Source organism: Dromiciops gliroides, chromosome 1 (assembly GCF_019393635.1).
Source record: "Dromiciops gliroides isolate mDroGli1 chromosome 1, mDroGli1.pri, whole genome shotgun sequence".
In the NCBI taxonomy this organism is placed as follows: Eukaryota; Metazoa; Chordata; class Mammalia; order Microbiotheria; family Microbiotheriidae; genus Dromiciops; species Dromiciops gliroides.
The window spans coordinates 172,425,029-172,446,055 of record NC_057861.1 but is presented as its reverse complement, the minus strand read 5'-3'; the positions used below and the strand labels follow the sequence as shown (position 1 = coordinate 172,446,055).

At 35.6% G+C, this 21,027-nt stretch overlaps 1 protein-coding gene across 8 annotated transcripts in view; it reads left to right on the top strand.

Annotated features, from left to right (window-relative positions):
* Positions 1 to 21,027, top strand: part of MAK (male germ cell associated kinase) — a 93,698-nt gene that overhangs the window by 39,158 nt on the left and 33,513 nt on the right. For all 8 annotated transcript variants that reach the window (XM_043970469.1, XM_043970457.1, XM_043970452.1 and 5 more), the window contains 5 exons: positions 3,010 to 3,142; positions 5,101 to 5,272; positions 7,217 to 7,384; positions 10,785 to 11,090; positions 19,811 to 19,983. In XM_043970469.1, coding sequence (XP_043826404.1) covers positions 3,010 to 3,142; positions 5,101 to 5,272; positions 7,217 to 7,384; positions 10,785 to 11,090; positions 19,811 to 19,983 — 952 coding nt within the window. The remainder of the gene's footprint in view (positions 1 to 3,009; positions 3,143 to 5,100; positions 5,273 to 7,216; positions 7,385 to 10,784; positions 11,091 to 19,810; positions 19,984 to 21,027) is intronic.

The following is a 21,027-nucleotide window of genomic DNA, read 5'->3' as shown; positions in this document are numbered from 1 at the left end:
TTTAAAATCTGAAAGACTTAAGAAAAATGAAAATTAGATACTTATTTGGAAAAAGTTGCCAAGTCCAACTATATAGAAATCAGTTTTTTAGCCTTTATCTTTTTATCCTCAGGGTCTAGTTTTATTGTATATATACTACTTTCTATTTTTAAGCAACACCTTAACCTTGTCTATGTTATAGACTCCTTGGACAGCCTGATGAAACCTATGGATCTCTTCTCAGTTTTTAAATACAAAAAATTAAATTACAAAGGAAACAAATTATATTAAAATAATATCTGACATATAGTAGTCACTTAATAAATGTTTGTTGACTTGAGATAACTTGACAGTTTTCAAGATTCTTTTAAAAAGAAAGTTCCCAAGTTAAAAACTCTTGTTTTTAAGCATTCACAGATTCAAAATGATGCTCCAATCCACTAAACATTTATCAAGCAACTACTATGTGCCTGGCAATGTGCTATCGATTAAGGATATAATTAATAAAAGAAAGACAGGCCCTGACCTCAAGAAACTTAATTAAAGGAGGAGACAACACAGAAAAGGAGGCAGGAAAGCAAGGCGGAGGAGGTTGGAGGAAGGAATACTAGGGGTACCCAGAGTAGGAGCTTCTTGTTCCATGGAATTGAAACCAAGCAGGGGGGGCAGCTAGGTGGGACAGTGGATAAAGCACCAGCCCTGGATTCAGGAGGACCTGAGTTCAAATCCAACCTCAGACACTTAACACTTAGTAGCTGTGTGACCCTGGGCAAGTCACTTAACCCTCATTGCCCTGGGAAAAAAAAGAGAAATCAAGCAGGGCAGCAGATGCAAAGTGGAGTCAGCCAAGTCCAGTTTCTGCCCCCATAAGAGAAGGCATTGAGAAGAGTTTGACACTGTCCTCTAGTCCTCCAAATAGAGGGGAGAGGAGCCTGAGGAAGGTGGTGTCAGTCAAGGCTGCAGTTAGCAGCATGGTAGTGAAATTGAAGATAAGGATCTCCTTGATATATTTTCAGAAAGTGTTTATGAAAAGCAGTATTAAAAAGCTTTAAATAATTTCTGAAAATATATCAAGGAGACCTTTATCTGGCAAGTTGTTGTGAGGAAAATGCTACATAAATGTGTATTGTTGTTATTATTGGTATTGTTATTAATAATTATTATTGACACTTTAATGAATGGGAGTGTGCTCATGAATAATTTAAATTGGTATATAATATTAAAATCATACATATTTTGTTCATCAATTAATTATGATTTGAGGGTCAAGATTTAGCTTTCTGTTTAATGTATTTCCTAGATTAATTATAAAATTAGTTTGCCTTCACCAAACAGAGAAAAGTCAATGACAGCAGTCAATTGATTGAAGAAACAAGTCAGCCTGGGATCAAAATTTATAGTATATAATTCACAAAGTGAATAATAAATGCTTAGCTAATTTGCAGCCAACTGGCTTAGGATATATTTCTGACTTTAAACAGTATGGCTCCAAAATGATGAATCTTTTTATAAACACTAATTTGTTTGAAGTTTGATAAGCACTCCAGACTTAGAGTTTGTAGAAACACCTATCAAGAGTAAACAAGATGGCTTTTGAATCAAACTGAATTAGTTACTGATATATTTAATTATAAAGCTAAAATTTGAAGCCAATCCGTTAACTACCAGGTTTCTTAAGCTAATGTTGGTGAGACTCTACCATTAGAGATGTATAGTTTTTAACTCCGTATGATCAAAATGAATTTTTTTTTCTGTCTGAAATTAATCTAGTGGATTTGACAAGTCATCTTGTTTTCTTAGTGCCAGATAAATATTTCTGGGGACAAAGCTACTTTTAATATTATACCCACTAAGGTTTTTTCAAATAATCTAAAATTATTTTTGGCTGGGGAAGGGTGATTATTATGGAAGTCTTTTTTAGCCTTCATTGTTTACATTAACCATTCCCATGTTTACTATTACCAACTCTAGACATCCATAACACCATTTAATGCTCTTCTGTGTCCCTTAAACTTTGATATTTCAAAGATTCATTATTTTATCTCTATGGGGTGCTCCCTCCACAGATGCCTTCTGAAAGCCCTCTGCCTCTCAGTAAACCACCTTGAGGAGGTGTGGCCAAAAATGTTTAGAACTTGGTAGCTAACACTGTGGTAGTGAGCCTCTCTGAATTTATTTAGGTTCAAAAGATACATATATGCAATAAAGTTGTTTGCTGAACTCATATTAAAAGTCATACATTGTGTCAAGCTTTAAAGCTCAACTTCCATCAGTATAATCTTCAAGAATTTAAGGTCAACTCCATGCCACGTTGAGACGTAAGAGGACTACTTTGGATGAAAGTCCATCATGACACTAATAGAATGCAATTATTTGAGCATGTCATCCAGATTCTTCCATAAATGGGAGCTCCTAGGAAAATCAAACAGATATAATGTACATTGCATATATTTTAGGCTCACTAAATTTTGTGAGAACACCTGTTTCTGTTAGGTTTTAGAAATGCAGTTTTGCCCCTGTTTTTATACAAGTAGGCTGTAATAAAAATCTTATAACCCTTTAGGCATATTTTACATTAAGCAACTACTAGAGGAAAATCATAAAAGGATTTTCAATTATGAGAACTGTAGGCAAGGGAACTAATTTAAGGATGTGGGTCTTTATTTTTGATTTGTAGGTTTCTTAAGCAGAAATATTAAACTCAAATAATCTCACCTTTAAAGTAAGTAATAGGTGGATAAGTTATTTTTTAAAATTATCTCGAAGACACCTTTCAAATATACGACACTGTAGTTCTGTGACCTAGAAAGTCAGATTATTAAAAAGTCTTTCAAATGCCACCAATCCCAGTGCCACAAGTATTCCATTTAGGCTAATCATATAATAGTTCAACTTTAATTCCTAAATTCAGGCTTCTAATTGTAGTTTTCATTCCAGGTGAGGTTTTAAGAGAAGGTTTATTCTTATAGAGAATATAAAATCTGGATAAAAGTCATAATAATTCATTAGGTTTTTTTCTCTGTTCCTAAGGATTTTTCCATAGAGATATGAAGCCAGAAAATTTGCTTTGTATGGGTCCAGAACTTGTAAAAATTGCTGATTTTGGTCTTGCAAGAGAATTAAGATCACAACCACCATATACTGATTATGTATCTACCAGGTGGTAAGTAATTGATAAAGAAAAAAATTAGATTCATATTGAAGTTTCACTAAAAATATTGCCATAAAGCTTTTTTTGGCAATTCACTATTCACCTCAGAGAGAATGTAGAACCCAGAAATTTCCTTTTATTAAAATTTAGGAATGTGTTAATTAAATGGAGGGAGTTAAGAGAAAAAAACAACAAACATTCCAAATATGTTTCTAAATAGAACATACCATTCTAGTTACTAAGGATAGTGTGGTAAGAGACCCACCCAAGCCATATAATTTGAGAAATTCCATTATTAAAATTAGAGTAGGATTTTAGAAAGTGGGTGAAAAGAAAAACTCAAAGATGAGATTCAGGGTGGTACAGTGGAAGGATCTGGAAACAGAATTCTGGGTCAAAAATTACACCTCTGCTACCTACTACCTGTGTAAGGTACTTGGGTAAGACTATTTCTCTGTGCTTCAGATTCCTCATATGTCACAAACAGGACAAACTAGATAATTTCTAAAGTCCCTTCCAGCTCTAAATATTATCCTAAATTAGAAGTTGGAATAATACAATTTTGCAGTGACTTATAAAAGGAAATTCCTTCTTTCGGGTCTCTAAATTATTATAAAAATATCTTTACTTCATTCAGAAAGCACAAAATTTCACTCTAGTAGAGTGTGTTCTACTTATGTGTGGGGGGGTGGCGGGGTGACTTTTGAGTCTTAACATCTGTGCCTCATATCATTTTATAGAAATAATTACCCCCAAATATTCAAGAGTCAAAATCTTTATGTTAATAGTTTGCAATTAAGTATTCACAGTGCAGGTTCTGATAGTGCTGAGTGATAAAGTAATCTCTAATTGTTTCTTGAATCATTCTAAAAAATCAATCAGTCCTTCCTCTGAATTCCATAACTGTACCAATTGTTTGTACCAATGTGGTGTCCGCAATGCAACAGTCTTCATGTACCTTGTAACATCAATTTGTTTTTCTTTTTTTGGCACGGGGTTCCATACCACCAGGTTCACTGGTGCTTTTCTCTGGTTTCTGGTCACTACTATTTCCTTCAGCTCCCTATAATTTCTTCACTCGTTGTCCTCTACCCAGAAGACCACAAATGGGTTTCCTTCACCCCTACTTTCTCCTTTATTTTCTGCCTAACTCCAGAGACCAGCAGAGAAAAAGGACTCTTCCTTAGCTGGGCCCCAAATCTGCTATCTTTTGAATTTTGGCTATGACTGCCTTGTTTTTTCTCTGAGGTCTTATTGCTAGCTCCTTCAGAGCCTGCTTACCCTTTTGCCTTGCTTTTTTTTCTAAGTGGTCTGTTAAAGTAGATTTTATAAACTGGATCTTTTCCATTGTACCTACACTGAAAGGTATAGTCATACATCTACCTACACATGTCATTTGGACCTCCTGGATCTGTACTTCCTCATAGTCCCAAACTTGACTTCCTTCCCAGTTCTGAACTCAAGGTCCCAGGTAGGCCACTTCTATTTTTTATTATTATTATCAGCTGAACTAAGGTGACTAGAATGCCCCAAAAGAAACAGGAAACCTTTTTCTTGTCTTGGGGTTGAGGCATGGAGAAAGCTATCTTCACATACTATTTATATTTTACTATAATTACAAACAAAAAAATTTATAGGAATTTTGTAATATCAACTTATTTCTTACCCTTCCCCTGCTCCCTAGGAAACAGGCAGGGCATAGCATCACAAACACTCAAATGCTATATTGATTTATCATTTGTGTGTGTGTGTGTGTGTGTGTGTAATATAATGTATCAACTAGATTATAATCTCTGTGAGGACAGATTATATTTTATATCCCCAGCATTTAGCACAATGTCTTTCATACGACATAATAAATGTTTGTTAATTGGCCAAAGCTTATAAACTGAACTGGAGTCATTTTGTTAATAAATATTTTGAACTGCAAATAGAACATATATCCTGTTTTGTATTTTGTTTTTCCACAGGTATCGTGCCCCTGAAGTCTTGTTAAGATCTTCAGTGTATAGTTCTCCCATTGATGTGTGGGCTGTTGGGAGCATAATGGCTGAACTATATACATTGAGACCTCTTTTCCCAGGGACAAGTGAGGTAGATGAAATCTTCAAAATTTGCCAAGTGTTAGGGACTCCCAGAAAGGTAAGCACTTTTAACCCATAATTTTGAAAATTGGATCAGATTTTTACCTTTTTTTCATTGGCTAAGGTGTTTTTTGGGAGTTTTTTGGCCCATGGGGAGATCAGATTAATCTCAAAGGTTTCCCAATCAAGTCCAAATATAGGGTAAAAAAAGAAAAAAAATAATTTCATACACCATAGACAATAAAATAAACAGATTGTTATATATTGTTATTAATAGATGTTACTGAATATTTAAGTTATGTAAGATATGACTATAGAGTAATAAGATAAGTTCCACAAATCACACATGAAAAATCAAACGATTTTATAGGCATGCCTAATGTCCATTCTTTATATTTTATTTAGCACAGTAATACCTTGGTTATAATAATATCTCACAGGACAATTTCCCTCTTGGAAAATATAGATGTAAATATACCCAGCATTCTGGGGGAAAAAATCACACTACAATTCATCATAAATAAAAATATTGAGAAGTGAGGGAGAGGGGAGAGTCAAAGTTAATTTGAGAATTAAGAACCTGGGTATTGGGAGAAGGTTGGTGCTGTGGAGAAAAATAGGAATATTAGAATGAGAAATAGGTTTAGCTAAGTTAGGTCTGGGATATGTTGAATTTGAGGTGCCAGTGGAAGTGGCCAACAATTGCAGATGTGTGTCTGAAGTTCAAAAAACAAAGTCGGGGCTGGTGATGAATATGTGGGAGTCTTTAGCCTAGAAGTTGTCATCATAGAAATTAATGAAATGGTCAGGTGAGAGAAGGCAAAGGTATCTGAGAGGCTAGATTTGGCCTTTTGGGAAGAGGAGGAGTCAACAAAGGAGTGGCCTGAATTACCAAAGCTGGAAGGGAATTTTAAGATCATCTAGTCCAGCCTCCTTATTTTCTTGATGAGGAAACTAAATGCCTCAGAGAAATCCAGTGACTTTCCCATTGTCAGAGCTGTTAGTTGGCAGGTTCAGTGTTCTTTCTACCTCTCAGACTTGCCCTCAGAGGGAAGAAAGAAAGAGGGGAGGACATAGGAGAAGTGGTGGGTGGACAACAGTATAAAAAGCTGTAGATGGATCAGGGAGAACAAGGATAGGAAAAAGGACTTAATAAGTAGGAGGTCACTGGGGACTTCTGAAAGAACAACTCCTTGTTAACAATTTTTGGTTAGTGAGGGGTAAGGTTACTACTTTTTCTTCTTTGTCTTCAGTAAAGGCACAGAAAAATAGAACCTAGAAAGTATTATGAAAGCCTAACAGGTAATTTTTTTTGTTCATTTCAGTTTTAGGCAATTGTCTACATGATTGGTTTTAATATATTTTTCAGATTTTTGCTACCTTTTCAAAATTATAGTTCTCAGGGAAAAAATGTAAGGTAGTGGTCTTATGGATAATGAAATTGACCCCACAAACCCTGCATGAAAATCACTCATTATGTTATTATCGCGTTTCATACATGAGAAAAGTAGTTTTGTCTGACTTTTTATTGTTCTCTCTCAGCTTAATTCTGTTAGCCTAAAACAGCTGTTTATCTCTCCCTAGACCCTCTCAAGTAGGAAAGACCTAGCTTCAAGCTCAGCCTCTGACACACTGGCTCTATTCCCAACCAAGCAACTTAACCTCTAAGTACCCCAAGCAACTCTGATACTCTAAGTTTTGGAATAGTTGCTGATCTGCATTAGTGTCAATAATTTCTTCACTGGGATTTCTCAACAGTGGCCCTTACCGAAAAAATAGATAAATAAATAACACCCTGCTTGCTCCTCAAGTTACATAGATATTATCTGATTTCAAAAACACTAATTGTATATGATTGATTGTTATTGCTATATGTATGTTGTGATAAAATGAGATATATAATTTACATATTTAGTTTGGCTTTGGATCTGTATTAAACTTCCAAATGAAAAAAAGAAAAAACTGAGTCTATTTTTTCTTTTTCTTTTTTTTTTTTTAATAGAGTGACTGGCCAGAAGGGTACCAGCTTGCATCCTCTATGAATTTCCGCTTTCCACAATGTGTTCCTATAAATTTGAAAACACTAATTCCCAATGCAAGTAGTGAAGCTATACAACTTATGGGTGACATGCTGAATTGGGACCCAAAAAAACGACCAACAGCAAGCCAGGTTATGACTCCCTCACTTTTGGGGGAAATTCCATTCTTTATCTAGTGTCCCTTTGTCAGGGTTGACCTTGACCAAATTATAAAATCTTTAAATTGTAAAGGAATCAGAATCATGAGAAGACCTACCTGAGTGAATAATTAAGATAGTTGCATGCATTAATGTTTCCCTTTTGCTAGGGAAATTTCTGTCTAAAAAGAGGAGCTTAGAGGGAACCATACTCAACCCAAAGAAATGGCAGCATTTTAGACAAGTTTGAAAGGAGAATTTGAGGTCAGAGATGATAAGAGGTTAAGGTGTACTTCAAATCACATAACAAAAATGACCACCAGCCCCCACTCTTTATAAAATTGGTCCTGCCTTATAATTTGAGGGTAGGAGTTTTATTGTTGCTATACAGAGAAACTATACAATATTGAGAGGATCCATTCCTTCATTCATAACAGATTATGTTATTCCCTACAGTGCCACAGTAGTTTCTTTGACCCCAAACATGGAAGAATTTCTGTTCCTGACCCTCACAGATAGGTAGCATGTGGCAAGGCAAAGGGGCAGTATTAATCCCTTCACTCTTTGCTCTGGGTGTCTGTCTTGGTGTTTGCAAATTTAGCACAGTCACATCAGTCCATAGTCTCTGAAAATTGTATGAGTTTTTCCTAAAGGACCTAAAAAAGTGATTCTGACGATTAAGCAAAGAGAAATGCTCAGAATTCAGGGTTAGGCAAAAAAAGCAAGGCCTAAATTCCAACATGTGAGAAAAAAAACCTAAAAGAGGTGGTTATATGTTGCTTCTCAGCATTTAATTACTGTTATCAGGCAGTAAAAATACACTGTTGCCTCCCTCTAAGCCTCTTTTTTTCCCCTCAATCTCACCCTTCATTTGATGCCTCATTGTCCTCAGTATGCTTTCCCCCTTCTTCACAGTCTTTCTTCAGTGTTCTATCCTTACCATCTCTCTGTATTTTCCGTTATTGATTGTCTCTCTTCACTTTCTGTAGCCCCATCTTCCCCTTTCTCCCTATTTAGTTGTAGTTCTGCCAGTAGAAATGGATGAAAAGGACTTAACTTTTTACATAGAAGGATATTCCATCTTTTAAGATACATAAAATCATTAGCCTGTTACTTAGAGAGTTAGTGTTGTGGCAAATAAAACATAACGTTAAAGCAAATTCATTAAAGCTCAAGCACAAAAATGATCTGTTATTTCTTTATAGTTTCTTTATACTTATGTAATGCAGACTATTATGATTATCTCTAGTTTTGTTTTATTCTCTCTCTTTATGTGAGGTATCATTAGATCACATACCTTGTTCTAGTCAATTTTTGTATATACCCCCAAGCCTAGCATAATACTTTTCATACAGTATTTCATGTCAATGTTTACCAAATTGGATAAGTATTACATGCATATATTATTAAAAATTATTTATTTCCCTTCATGTTTGTCAATGCAAATATATTAAATAATAAAATTCAACAGTAGGAGAGGAACCAACCATATTCTTTAACTTCAGGAAGTTTCAAGTATTAAATGAATTGCACCATTAACTATTTTCAAGTGTTAAAAATTATACTATCTGATCTATCACTAATTTATCCATATAAAAAAAGGAAAAAGCTTTCTTGTCTTCAACACAGAATTTTTAAAATTACCATGAAAATAGGTTTTTTTACATATTACTTTATATATATATATATATGTACATTATATATTTTGTTTGTTTTCTTTAAGGTTTCAATTGTTTCAGCTATTCTGGGGTTTTAAGTGTTTATAAATACATAGTGTGGTTATCTGTCTTTGACATAAGCTCAGCAAATACTTGTTGGTTTAAAAAAATGTACAATATACACAGTCTCCATTGCTTCATTTTTTACATTTGATTTTCTTGCATATTTAGTATCTTTTTAAGTTTAATATTATAAACTATATACATTGTTCAGAGAACTTTCCAAACAGTTCAGTCTCTCCCTCTAGTCCCTTATAGGCCCTTTTCCTGATAAATTAGAAAAATTAACTTACCTGTGCCCCTTAAGCAGGAAAATAGCAGATAATCAAGGTTAAAGTGACCCAAAGAGGTATTGGTCCCTGCTCTTGAGTAGCCTTTCTTTATACCCTGTCATCTCCACAGGGCTGGTCCTGGACTTTTTGATAACATGGTATGCTAGGGTTTCAGTCTTTGGAATTACAATATAAACATGTAAAGAACCATCCCTCTGAAAGAGAAGGTAAAGTGATTCAGGTCAGACTCATTTTCCCAAACCATTCCCCCAACCAGTATTATTATTTATAAATACCCCCAAAACTACCAGTCAACATAGTTCTCAGTCTTCATGGGTCCTGAGCTCTTAGTTGACTGACACAGAGAGGTGAGCTCAGTTCCTCTTTTACTTGCCATTGTTCTTTCCCCTGTTTCACTCCTGTCTGCTTCTCTCACACCCTGCAAACCCTGCTGGCCAAGAAACCCATGCTCTTTCCTCTCTGTTCAGGAAACAGAAAGAGGAAAGGCCACTTTGCTTCTTGTAGGTGAGGAAGGATTTAGGAATAGATTAATTCATCTGCTACCTACCCAATAGAGAATTTGTGTACTGAATGACCTCACCATCATGTCCCAAAAGCCCTAATCCATAGAATCAGAGATCCATGGAACTTGCAAAATGAATTTTTTAAAATGTTTAATTCTATGACATATTTATGACAAACACAGATTAGCAATTAAATAAAACATGGAGTAAATCTTCAACCCAGATCCACAAATTTGGGTGATCCCAATCTTAATTAGATAGAGCAAAACAAATTAATATTATACCACATTTAAAAAGTCAAACTTTTTTTTTAAAGTTTGCTGTGCCCCCTTCTGAATCTTTACCTTTACCTTTAGTCTTCTTTTTAAATTAGCAAAAATATTTATCATTTTATTCAATCTGCTTCTATTTTATCCTACCAAAAATTTTCTTATTTTAGTGCCTCTTCATACCAAGTAGTGTTGTATATTTGTTATACTCCTTACAGTTTTCAAATATTGGCAATTATGATACTTAAGATCATGAAAATTATGAATTAACCATGAACTGAATGTTACTTAGAACATTCAAATCACAAATTTTCATAAACGGCATAGATTTTCTGAAAGTCAGAATTTCAACTGACAATTATTTTACCACCACTAAAAATCAGTTTGTGTCATTAACCATCACATCTAATTTAAAGTAATAACAAGAAAATCAACAAGCTACATATTAAACTTTTTAAATAGAGTTCTGGCCTCATGATCAATGCTACACTTACAAATGAGATAACACATATAAAGTACATCACAAAGCTTAAAGTGATTTCTAGACACTACCTATTATTATTATTTTAGTTTTTCATATGTTCATTTAATGTCTTCTATGTTTTTTTCAGGCTTTGAAATATCCATATTTTCAAGTTGGTCAAATATTAGGCCCTCCTCCACAGTACTTGGAACCAAAGCAATCTGTGAATAAACAACTTCAGCCAATAGAGCCAAAACAATCCTTTGTTGAATTAGAACTTAAACCTCCACCAGATGACCAGGTCCAGCCACATCCCCAACAAAAAATTAGCCATCAGCCACTACAACCAATTCAGCTGCCACAGAACTTGCCTGCCCTGCAGCCTTCAAAACAGCAACCTCACCAAAAACATCAAGAACCATTATTTCCAAGTATTGTCAAAAACTCATCACCTGTAAGTAATTGGCAATAAAAAATGTAATAATTTAATTAGCGAGATGATCAGGGCCTTGTTTTCAGACCTTTCTAAGAAACCTTAGAAAAATACATGTCAATTCTATATTAAAGTACTTCTTGTTTAAAGGACAATCTTGACAATGGGTCTAAGTATCCACAGAGAAAAAAATCCATTCTTTTGCCAAAGTATGAAAGTCAAAACAAAAACCAGAAAATGGAAAGCAATTAACAACTAAACTCTCTATATATTTTTTTAAAAACCTAGTAATTGAGATGCAAATGATTTCAAAATAAAAATTTTAAAGAATTCAGCTCTTGAGTGCTAATTTAAGTTGTTTAGAAATTTTCATATCTATTTTATGTTGTTTCTAACTGATAATTGGTCTGAAGCAAGGGTGCTTTCTGAATTAGAAAGTATGTATTATCAAACTTTCTTTTTAATGTTTTCTTTGAATACCCTTCTTCCTCTCCCTTAACTATTTATTCCCAGAGGTTTGGTCCTCAGTCTCCTTCCCACAGAGAGATGAGATCTTTCCTGTAGTTTCAAGTCTTGCTTCTGTGTGGATTACTTCTAAGTTTTTGTTTTCATGTCTCACTTTTATATGTCAACCTTTTGCCTTGCATTTCCTGCAGCCTCGTGGACATACCCACTTAGATCATTTCTGTCCAACTCAAAACTTCTAAAACAAAATTCCTTATCTTCTCCTTAAGAGTAGATCCCTGTCCCAGCCTCCATTTTCCTATTAATTGTAACAGTTTTTAAAAAATTATCCAAACTCAAAATGTTTGTTAATTGTGAATCCTTCCTCTCCCTCATCTTCCATATATAGTTGTCACTAATTTTAGTTTGAGTCTTCCTTTATGATATCATACAAATTCATTCCTTTCTAATCAAAGAATCCCAGATTCTCAAACCTGGAAATAACGTTAACATCTATCCTCTCTAACCCATACCTGAACAAGAATCTCCACTTCTCTCTTTCTGGAAAGTCATCATCCAACCTTTCATGATGGGAATGTGCTACCTCCTGAGGCAGCCTATTCTGCTTTTATGTAGTGCTGATGAAGTTTCTCCTTACATCAAGACTAAATTTGCAACTTCTTAGTTCTTCTTTTTGGGGGCCAAGTGGAACAAGGCTAATTATTCTTCATTTATTTGAAAGCAGCTATTTTTTAAATTTGTTTTTTTATTTAGAATTTTCCCCCAGTTACATGTAAAAAAAATTTTTTTTCACATTAATTTTTTAAAACTTTGCGTCCCAAATTTTCTTCCTCCCTCCCTCCTCACTCCTCCCTAAGAAATCAAGCAATTCAATGTAAGTCATGTATGTGTGGTCATGCAAAACATCTTCACATTAGTCAGGTTGTGAAAGAAAACAGACAAAATAACTTTAGAAAGAGGAACTAACAAATAAAATTATACTTCAATCAATATTCAGATACCATCAGTTCTTTCTCTGTTGATGGTTTGTATTTTTCATACGTCCTTCTGATAGCATCCTGCTCATCATTTCTTTCACAGTTACTATTGCTTCCGTCCTATTTCCTCCCCTTGATATTTACTCTATTTTTTATCTTCTTTCACCATATACCTCCTCAAAAATGTTTTGCTTTTTACTGCCCCCTCTTCCAATCTGCCTTTCCTTTCTTCCTTCACCTCTTCCCCGCCCCATGCCCTTCCCCTCCTACTTTCCCTCAGGGCAAAATATATTACTGTACCCACTTGAGTGTGTATGTTATTCCCTCTTTGGGACAATTTTGATGAGAGTAAGGCTCACTCACTCCCCCACTCCTTCCCCATCTTCCTCTCCATTCCATAAGCTTTTTCTTATTTCTTTTATCTGAGCTTCTTTTCCCCAGTCCACCTCTCCCTTTCCCTTTCTTCCAGTGCATTCCTCTTGCCCCTTAACTTTATTTTAAAGACGTCATCATGGGTCAGCTTGGTGATACAGTGGACAAAGTACCTGCCCTGGACCAAGAGGACCCAAGCCCAAATCCAGCCTCAAACACAAGACACTCACCAACCTCACAACTCCAGGCATGCCAGTCAACCCTGACCACCCCCACCCACCCACAAAAAATGATAAACAAAAAATAAATGCTTTACAGATATCATCCCTTCATATCCAATTCACACTTGTGCCCTCTAAGTATATTCCTTTCAGTTGTGCTAATACTGAGAAAGATCTTATGAGTTAGAAGTATTATCTTCCCATGTAGGAATATAAACAGTTTAATCTTTTAATATCCCTCATGGTTTCTTTGTCCTGTTTACCTTTTTATGCTTCTCCAGGGACTTGTATTTGAAAGTCAAATTTTCTATTCAGTTCAGGTCTTCATCACAAATGCCTGAAACTCCTCTTTTTCATTGAAGTCCCATTTTTCCCCTGAAAGATTATAATCAGTTTAGCTGGGTAAGTGGTTTTTGGTTGTAATCACAGTTACTTTACCCCCTGGAATATCATATTCCATGCCCTCTGATCCTTTAATGTAGAAGCTGCTAGATCTGATGTTATCCTAACTGTAGCTCCACAGTACTTGAATTGTTTCTTTCTGGCTGCTTGCAATATTTTCTCCTTGACCTGGGATTTCTGGAATTTGGCTACAATGTTCCTGGAAATTTTCTGTTTGAGATTTCTTTCTAGGGGTGATCAATGGATTCTTTCAATTTCTGTTTAACCTTCTGCTTCTAGAATATCAGGGCAATTTTCCCTGACAATTTCTTGGAAGATGAGGTCTAAGTTCTTTTTATATCATGGTTCTCAGGTAGTACAATGATTTTCAAATTATCTCTCTTTGATCTATTTTCCAGGTCAACTGTTTTTCCAAGGAAATATTTCATATTGCTCTCTATTTTTTTATTCATTTGGATTTGCTTTATTGTGTCTTGCTTTCTCATTAAGTCATTGGCTTATATTTGCTCTTTCCTAATTCTTATTTTTGTTTTTTTGGGGGGCACTAGGGTTTAAGTGACTTGCCCAGGGTCACACAGCTACTAAGTGTTAAGTATCTGAGGCCAGATTTGAACTCAGGTCCTCCTGAATCCAGGGCCAGTGCTCTATCCACTGCACCACCTAGCTGCCCCCTTTCCTAATTCTTAAGAAATTATTTTCTTCAGAGTTTATGTGCCTCCTTTTCCATTTGGCCAACTTGACTTTTTAAGCTGTTGACTTTTTTTTTTCATGTCCCTCCTGCATCACACTCATTTCTCTTTCCATTTTTTCCTCTACCTCTAACTTTTCCTTCCACCTCTCTTAATTTATCTTTAAAGTCCTTTTTGAGTGCTTCCATGCTCTAAGACCAATTCCTATTTTTCTTAGAAGCTTTAGATAAAAAAAAGAGAAAGCTTTGACTTTGTTATTATCTTCTTCTGAGGGTGTATTTTGACCTACCTTGCCACCAAAGAAACTTTCAATGGTCTGCTGCTTTCTCTGTCTGCTCATATTCACCTCCTATTTCTTGGCTTTTTAACTCCCTGTTAACATGGAGCACTGCTTCCAGGATGCACTGTCCCAAGCTACAGAGGGTCCCAGGTGGTTTGATTAGGCTTGTTCTCAGCCTACCTGGCCTATAAGTAACCATGGCCACTTTCTCTTTAACCCAGAAGCAGAAATCTGATTGAAATCTGATTCTCTATGGTCAAAGCTTGCCGTGCCTGTGCCCCTCTCCCACTGGGCTACTTCTGCTCGAGTCTGCTTACTTGTTCAGAATATGGGCCCTCCACCTTAGCTCTAGTAGAGACCACAGTTATTTCCCCTGGCCAACCCAAAAGCAGCTATCTTTTTTTTGGGGGGGGTGAGGCAATTGGGGTTATACACAGATAGTAAGTGTCAAATGTCTGAGGCCAGATTTGAACTCAGGTCCTCCTGAATCCAGGGCCGGTGCTCTATCCACTGCACCACCTAGCTGCCCCAAAAGCAGCTATCTTAATCCCATAAATCTTCTCTTCCCTGGATTACACATCCCCGATGTCTTTAATCTTTCCTTTGTAGAGCACAATTTCAAGGCACTTCATCATCCTTTTTTGCACTCCTCTGAACACTCTCAGTTTACCGATGTCTTTCCCAGAATAGAACATAATATGGTCTGACCAGGACAAAATAGAGTGGCGTTATCACCCACCTAATCTTAGTCACTCTCATTTTTGATACAGGCTAAGAATGCATTTATTTTCTTGGCTACTACTGCACTGTTGACTCATATTAGGCTTATGGTCTACTACAAACCCCAGACCTTTTTAGATAAGGTGTTGGCCAGCTCTGCCTTCCTACTTTATTCTTGTAAAGTTGGGTTTTGGAATCCAAAATTGAGAATTTATATTTATCCCTATCTTATCCTTAAATTTCATCATCTTAGATTTGTCCCATACTCTAGCCTAACTTTTTTTTGGAATCCCAGTTGTCATCTAGTGTGTTAGTTGTCCCTCCCACTTTAGTGTCATCTGCAAATCTAATGAACATGCCAAATATGCCTTTATCCTGGTCACTGATAACAATGTTATACAGTCAAGGGCCAGGTACACATCCTTAGCACACTGCACAAGGGCCCTTCTTTCAAGATGAGATCAAACCATTAATAAATGCTCTTTGGATTTAGCCCTTCAACCAATTCCAAACGGACCTAACAATGCTATTATCCCACATTTCTTTATCATTTGCAAAAGAAACATGAACTATACCTATAGCATTTTAATCACTTCCTAGTCTATTAAACCTATCAAAAAAGGAAATCATATTAATTTTACATAACTGACTGTGATCATCAACCTTTCCTCTCCTGGCATTTAGTAAATACATAATAATTCTTGTTGACTAGTCAGTCAGCAGTAACAATAATAGATTAATAATGATGATGATGATGGTGATAGTTGAAATTTACATGGAACAAGGAACTTTACATACCTCATTTCATTTGATTCTTACAACATGCTATTATTAGCCTCTTTTATATATGAGGAAACTGGAGTTTAGAGGGGTTAAATGACTTTGCTCAGGGGTCACGTTGGCTTAGATGTGATTCAGTGCAAATTCTCATTGCAAGTGTCATGGTCTTTCTCCTGCATTGATATGCCCTCATGTTTACTGAGAGTTCCTTTAATAACATGTTCTAGAATTTTGCCAGAAATGAGTATCAAGCTTGTTGGCATAAAATTAGCAGAGCCCATTTTTTTTTTTGCCTTTTAAAAACAAGTTAGCACGTTTTCTCTCTCTTTTGAATTTGTCATGTTCTTCTTCATTTTTCAAAGATCACTGACAGTGATTTGGCCACCAACCAGTGAATTCATTCAGTTCCATAAAGCTGTAGTTCATATGGGCCAGAGAACCATGGATATCTCTTCACTAGAGATCTTCAAGTAAAGGCCAGTCAACTACCTGTCAAGTGTATTGTAGAAGAAATTCTTGTTCAAGGGCAGATAGCAATTTGATGATCTCTTACTATTTCTCCATTTATCTTAAGTTTTACCTTCCATCTACTCATTTATGTTCCATCTTTTCCTTAGCAGAGTTCTTTTTCCTTAGCAGAGTTCTTTCTCCATGGCAGAGAAGACAGATATAAAGTATGAGTTGAACAGCTGCCTTCTCCCTATTGTTAGTTGTTATTGCTCCATCTACCCCAAGCAGTGCCCATGCCAATTTACCTTATATAACAAAAAACTAATTTTTGTTGTCCCTCACCTTCTTTATCAGCTTCACCTCATTCTAAGTATCAGTGCTTTTAGCACTGTTGTTATATAGCTGCACTGTGGTTGTTTTTATTCCTGTTTACCTTCCTTTACATCTATCTTCTTTACACGTCTTTTAAAAATATAAGTTGATTGATGAGTTGTTTGTATATCAATATGAGTCTTGTGTGACTTTTCCTGTTATTCTTCATTGGAATTGCTGGGGGGTTTTTGTGGCTTCAGAATTAAATCTTAAGAGTCCATTTTCTCTTTCTCATCTAGAATTTTACTCTATGGGATCCTAATGTATGATATGATTATGGATTTGAGTCATATTAAACTCTGAGGATGGGGTCTGGAAGGTACCCAGCCCTGCCCCAGTATAGTTAGTTTAGAAGTTTATTGCTTGTCAAATTCTCACTGTCTCCTTTAAATTTTATTGCCAATTAACAGTATTTTTACTTCTGCTCAGTCTCCCCATTTGTCAGCTACATATTAGTTTTGTCTGCGATCCATCATGTGTCAGAACCCCAGTCAGTGGGTCAGGGAGTTTGCCCACCAATTCAATACTTGGGACTCAAGAAGAAAGGACGGGGCTTGGCACAGGATGCAGCAATTGAGTTGAGACCAGATGTTAAGTGACATGTCTCTTTTTCTCAGAGCAGAATCCCCTTGACCCTAGGGTCCCAACAATGTGTTATTCTTTTATTCTTTATTCTATTTCTTTGACTTCCCAACATAGCCGAAGATAAATTTTAACCCTGTCATCCTTCTAGAATTAACACAACTACAAAACAATGCTGAAGCACCTGAGTGACTCTTCCTGTTATTCAGGTTGAATATCTTTAGAGACAGGGGCCGGGAGAGGGGAGTCAGAGGGAACTGTGAGATCTGAAACATCTGACTGTCACTCCCCTGTTTCCTCTTCCTTTGGTTTGACCTTGTTCCCCCTCCCCTTTTCCCCCTTGCTCCTGGAACACGTATGCATGTCTCCATACATTGATCACGAGCTGAACACGCACCCTGGGTGAGACAGGATTGGATGTTAGATTGTGAGCTCGACCTAGTGTGCGTGGGGACTTCCCCTCTGACCGACATTCCTATATAAAGTCAAGGAATGTATTGGCTGGCACGGTTCATGTATTGAACTTGCCCATTCCTACGGGAATGTAATAAATCTGTCTCTGCTTGACTTGGTGGTCTCCTCAAGTTATTTGGGTAAACTGAGGCAGTTTGCTCCATACACTAACTATTCTTTGAACTCTGAGATCCGCTCTACCAAAATCTAGGCTACTTATCAGATCATTCCTGAGTTTTCTTATCCATCACAAATTCTAAATGAAGTTCTCATTTAGTATGAGGGTTCTTCTCATTTCCACCCCAGTAACTAATTTCTTCTTTTTGGTGAGAATCAAATACAGAATAGATTTCCCTTTGTTTCTCTATCTTATGAAGGAAAAAAGTACCATTAATTCAAGTCAAGAAATGATTAGATGCTCTATTTTTGGCAGTGAGAGATCTTTAGTAAATGGTCTGAGTAATTGAAGTCGCCCATTACTACTATTCCATATTCTTATCCCAGGCTTTGGATCTTTTCCTGAACTCATCTATTTCTTCTTTTTTCCTAGGTTTTATATATTATTCTATGAAGATTATATTGTTTCTGTGTGTGCCTTTTTTGATCTTAAACCAAATGCTCTCTACCATACTTTCTCTTCATTTATTTCTTGGATTTCTTGTTCTTAGTATATCTTGTTTTTATGTGTGATGCTGCTGTTTGGCAGAAATTACATTTTATGCCATAATCTTATATCATATTCCATAGGAGCCCTAAAAGGTATATGACCAGTTAGGAAAAAATAATTCTTAACCAAGCAAGAGATAGAGAAAATCATTAAAGGTCAAATAGACAATATCACTTACATAAAATTTAAAAGATTTTGCATTAATAAAACAAGTACAAATAAGACAACCTATACTTTGGGGGAGGGGAACTTTTGTATCATATATATCTGATAAACATCTGTCACCTAAGATATAAAATGACTTGATATAAATACATATAAATTTAAAAGATTCCCCAATAAATAAATGGTGAAAGGATATGAACAAAGAATTTTCTAAAGAAGAATTTCACATTATTAACTATCTGGAAAAAGTGGTCTAAATAACTAATAAGAAAAATGAAAATAAAATAACTCCAAAGTTTCACTTAGGACCCAGCAGACTGGCAATATGATTTTTTAAAAGTAATTGTTGGAGGGACAGTGGTAGAACAGGCCCACTCACACACTGTTGGTGAATCTGTAATGTACATACCTTTTGACCCAGTAATCCCACTCCTAAACATATATCCAGGTAGTCAGTGGCAGAAAGAATGTTCCTATATGTAGTGAAATGGAGTATAGTGATTGTGGATCATTTGCATTTTTGCTTTTGAAAAGTATATCTTTTGACCACTTATCGTTTCGTGAATGGTTCTTCCAAGTCATTTGTTTTCTCACATGGTCAGTCCTAACTAGAACATTCTTTTCCATTTCTTCATGTACTAGTCATCTATTGAAATAGTGCAAAGCTCACCTCTTCATGAAGTCTTTTCCAGTTACTCCAGCTCAGAGAGATCTTTCTTTTTTCTTAACTCCTATAAGGCTTACTATTGTTTAGACAATTTAGTCTTTATTTTTGTTGCATATTATTAATGATTAGCTTTTCTTGAGTATATCTCTTACGTCAACTAGATTGTAAGTTAATTGTGGGCAAGAACCCTCAATGTTTAACACAGTATCTTGCATATAATAGGTGCTCAATAAACATTTGTTAATCATAAAAGGTAAGTGTGATGTATTGGGAGGAGTATACTACCTACAAGAGAACTGAGCTCACATTCCCACTGACACTCAAACAAAACCTATTTCTTCACCTATCAATGGAAATAATAAAACTGTGATTATTTATCTCATAGGATCATTATGAGAAAAATTCTTTGTAAACCTAAAGGACAATATAAATGTGAGATGATGATTATGATTCTCATGACTGATTTTTTTTCCCAATAGAAGCACAATGTTGCAGTGGGTCACAAAAATGGTAGAAGGCGTTGGGGTCAGACTGTGTTCAAGACTGGAGATAGCTGGGAAGATATTGACGACTCTGATTTTGGAGTCTCACATTCCAAGAAGCCCAGCATCTCTGTTCCAAAAGAAAAGAAAAAAAAGGATTTGGCATTTAGGTAAGGCTTCTGTTGCAACAAGTGAAAGTTCTTTTAGTTCATGTCAATCTTTTTTTTTTTTTTTTTAGTTTTTTTTTTTTTTTTTTTAGCGAGGCAATTGGGGTTAAGTGACTTGCCCAGGGTCACACAGCTAGTAAGTGTTAAGTGTCTGAGGTCAGATTTGAACTCAGGTACTCTTGACTCCAGAGCCAGTGCTCTATCCACTGCGCCATCTAGCTGCCCCAGTTCATGTCAATCTTATAAGAAAAGAGTCTTGGAGATTGTTTCTTTTCTCTTCTTATCTCCCATATCTAGGTACTAATTCCTATTGGTTATTCAGTCAATTTTGGCTATTTAAAAAACTGCAGTTATTTTCATTTGACTTTGTTCTAAAACATTTCCTTTATGTTTCTTAATGGACAGGAATCTTTACTTCTTCTTTTTTTTTTTTTTTAGGAATCTTTACTTCTAACGCATTGTGCCATTTTTTAAAAAGTATTGATTGTTGGTGATAAGTGTTATCTGGTACTTTTTTTTTGGTTAGAGATGTCATAATGTATTTAAACTATGTGTAGTGTAGGATTTATAGCTGATTTTTATAAACCTTTAAAAAAGATATTCCAAATTAAGTTCTGTAACTAACAAAATATATAGTATATGTTATAGCCTGTTTGCTGAAAAAATAACTTTTTACAATGGGCATGACTGTTAGCAAATGAGAAGAGGAGCCACCCTACCCCAATGTGATGTTAGCAGGTTTACTTTGTTAGTGGGAAAACGAATAAGAAACTTTTGGGAAAAATTTCCAACTTTTGCTAGAAAAAAAAAACTGAAATTTTTGTTAGTCATCGATATTTCTTTTTCTTAATTGACAAGTTAATGGAAGACACTCTGGTTGGAGTGAAAGAGGGGTTAAATATTATTAAGTTATGGAAGAGTGTTTGCTTTGATAAATTAATTTAAATCTTTTTCTTCTAGGTACTCAAGAGAAGGCAATGAGAAAAGGGATGATACAAGTTAGGGAAGCTTGTCCAACAGCTATTTGCCATCATGTAGTGCATGGGC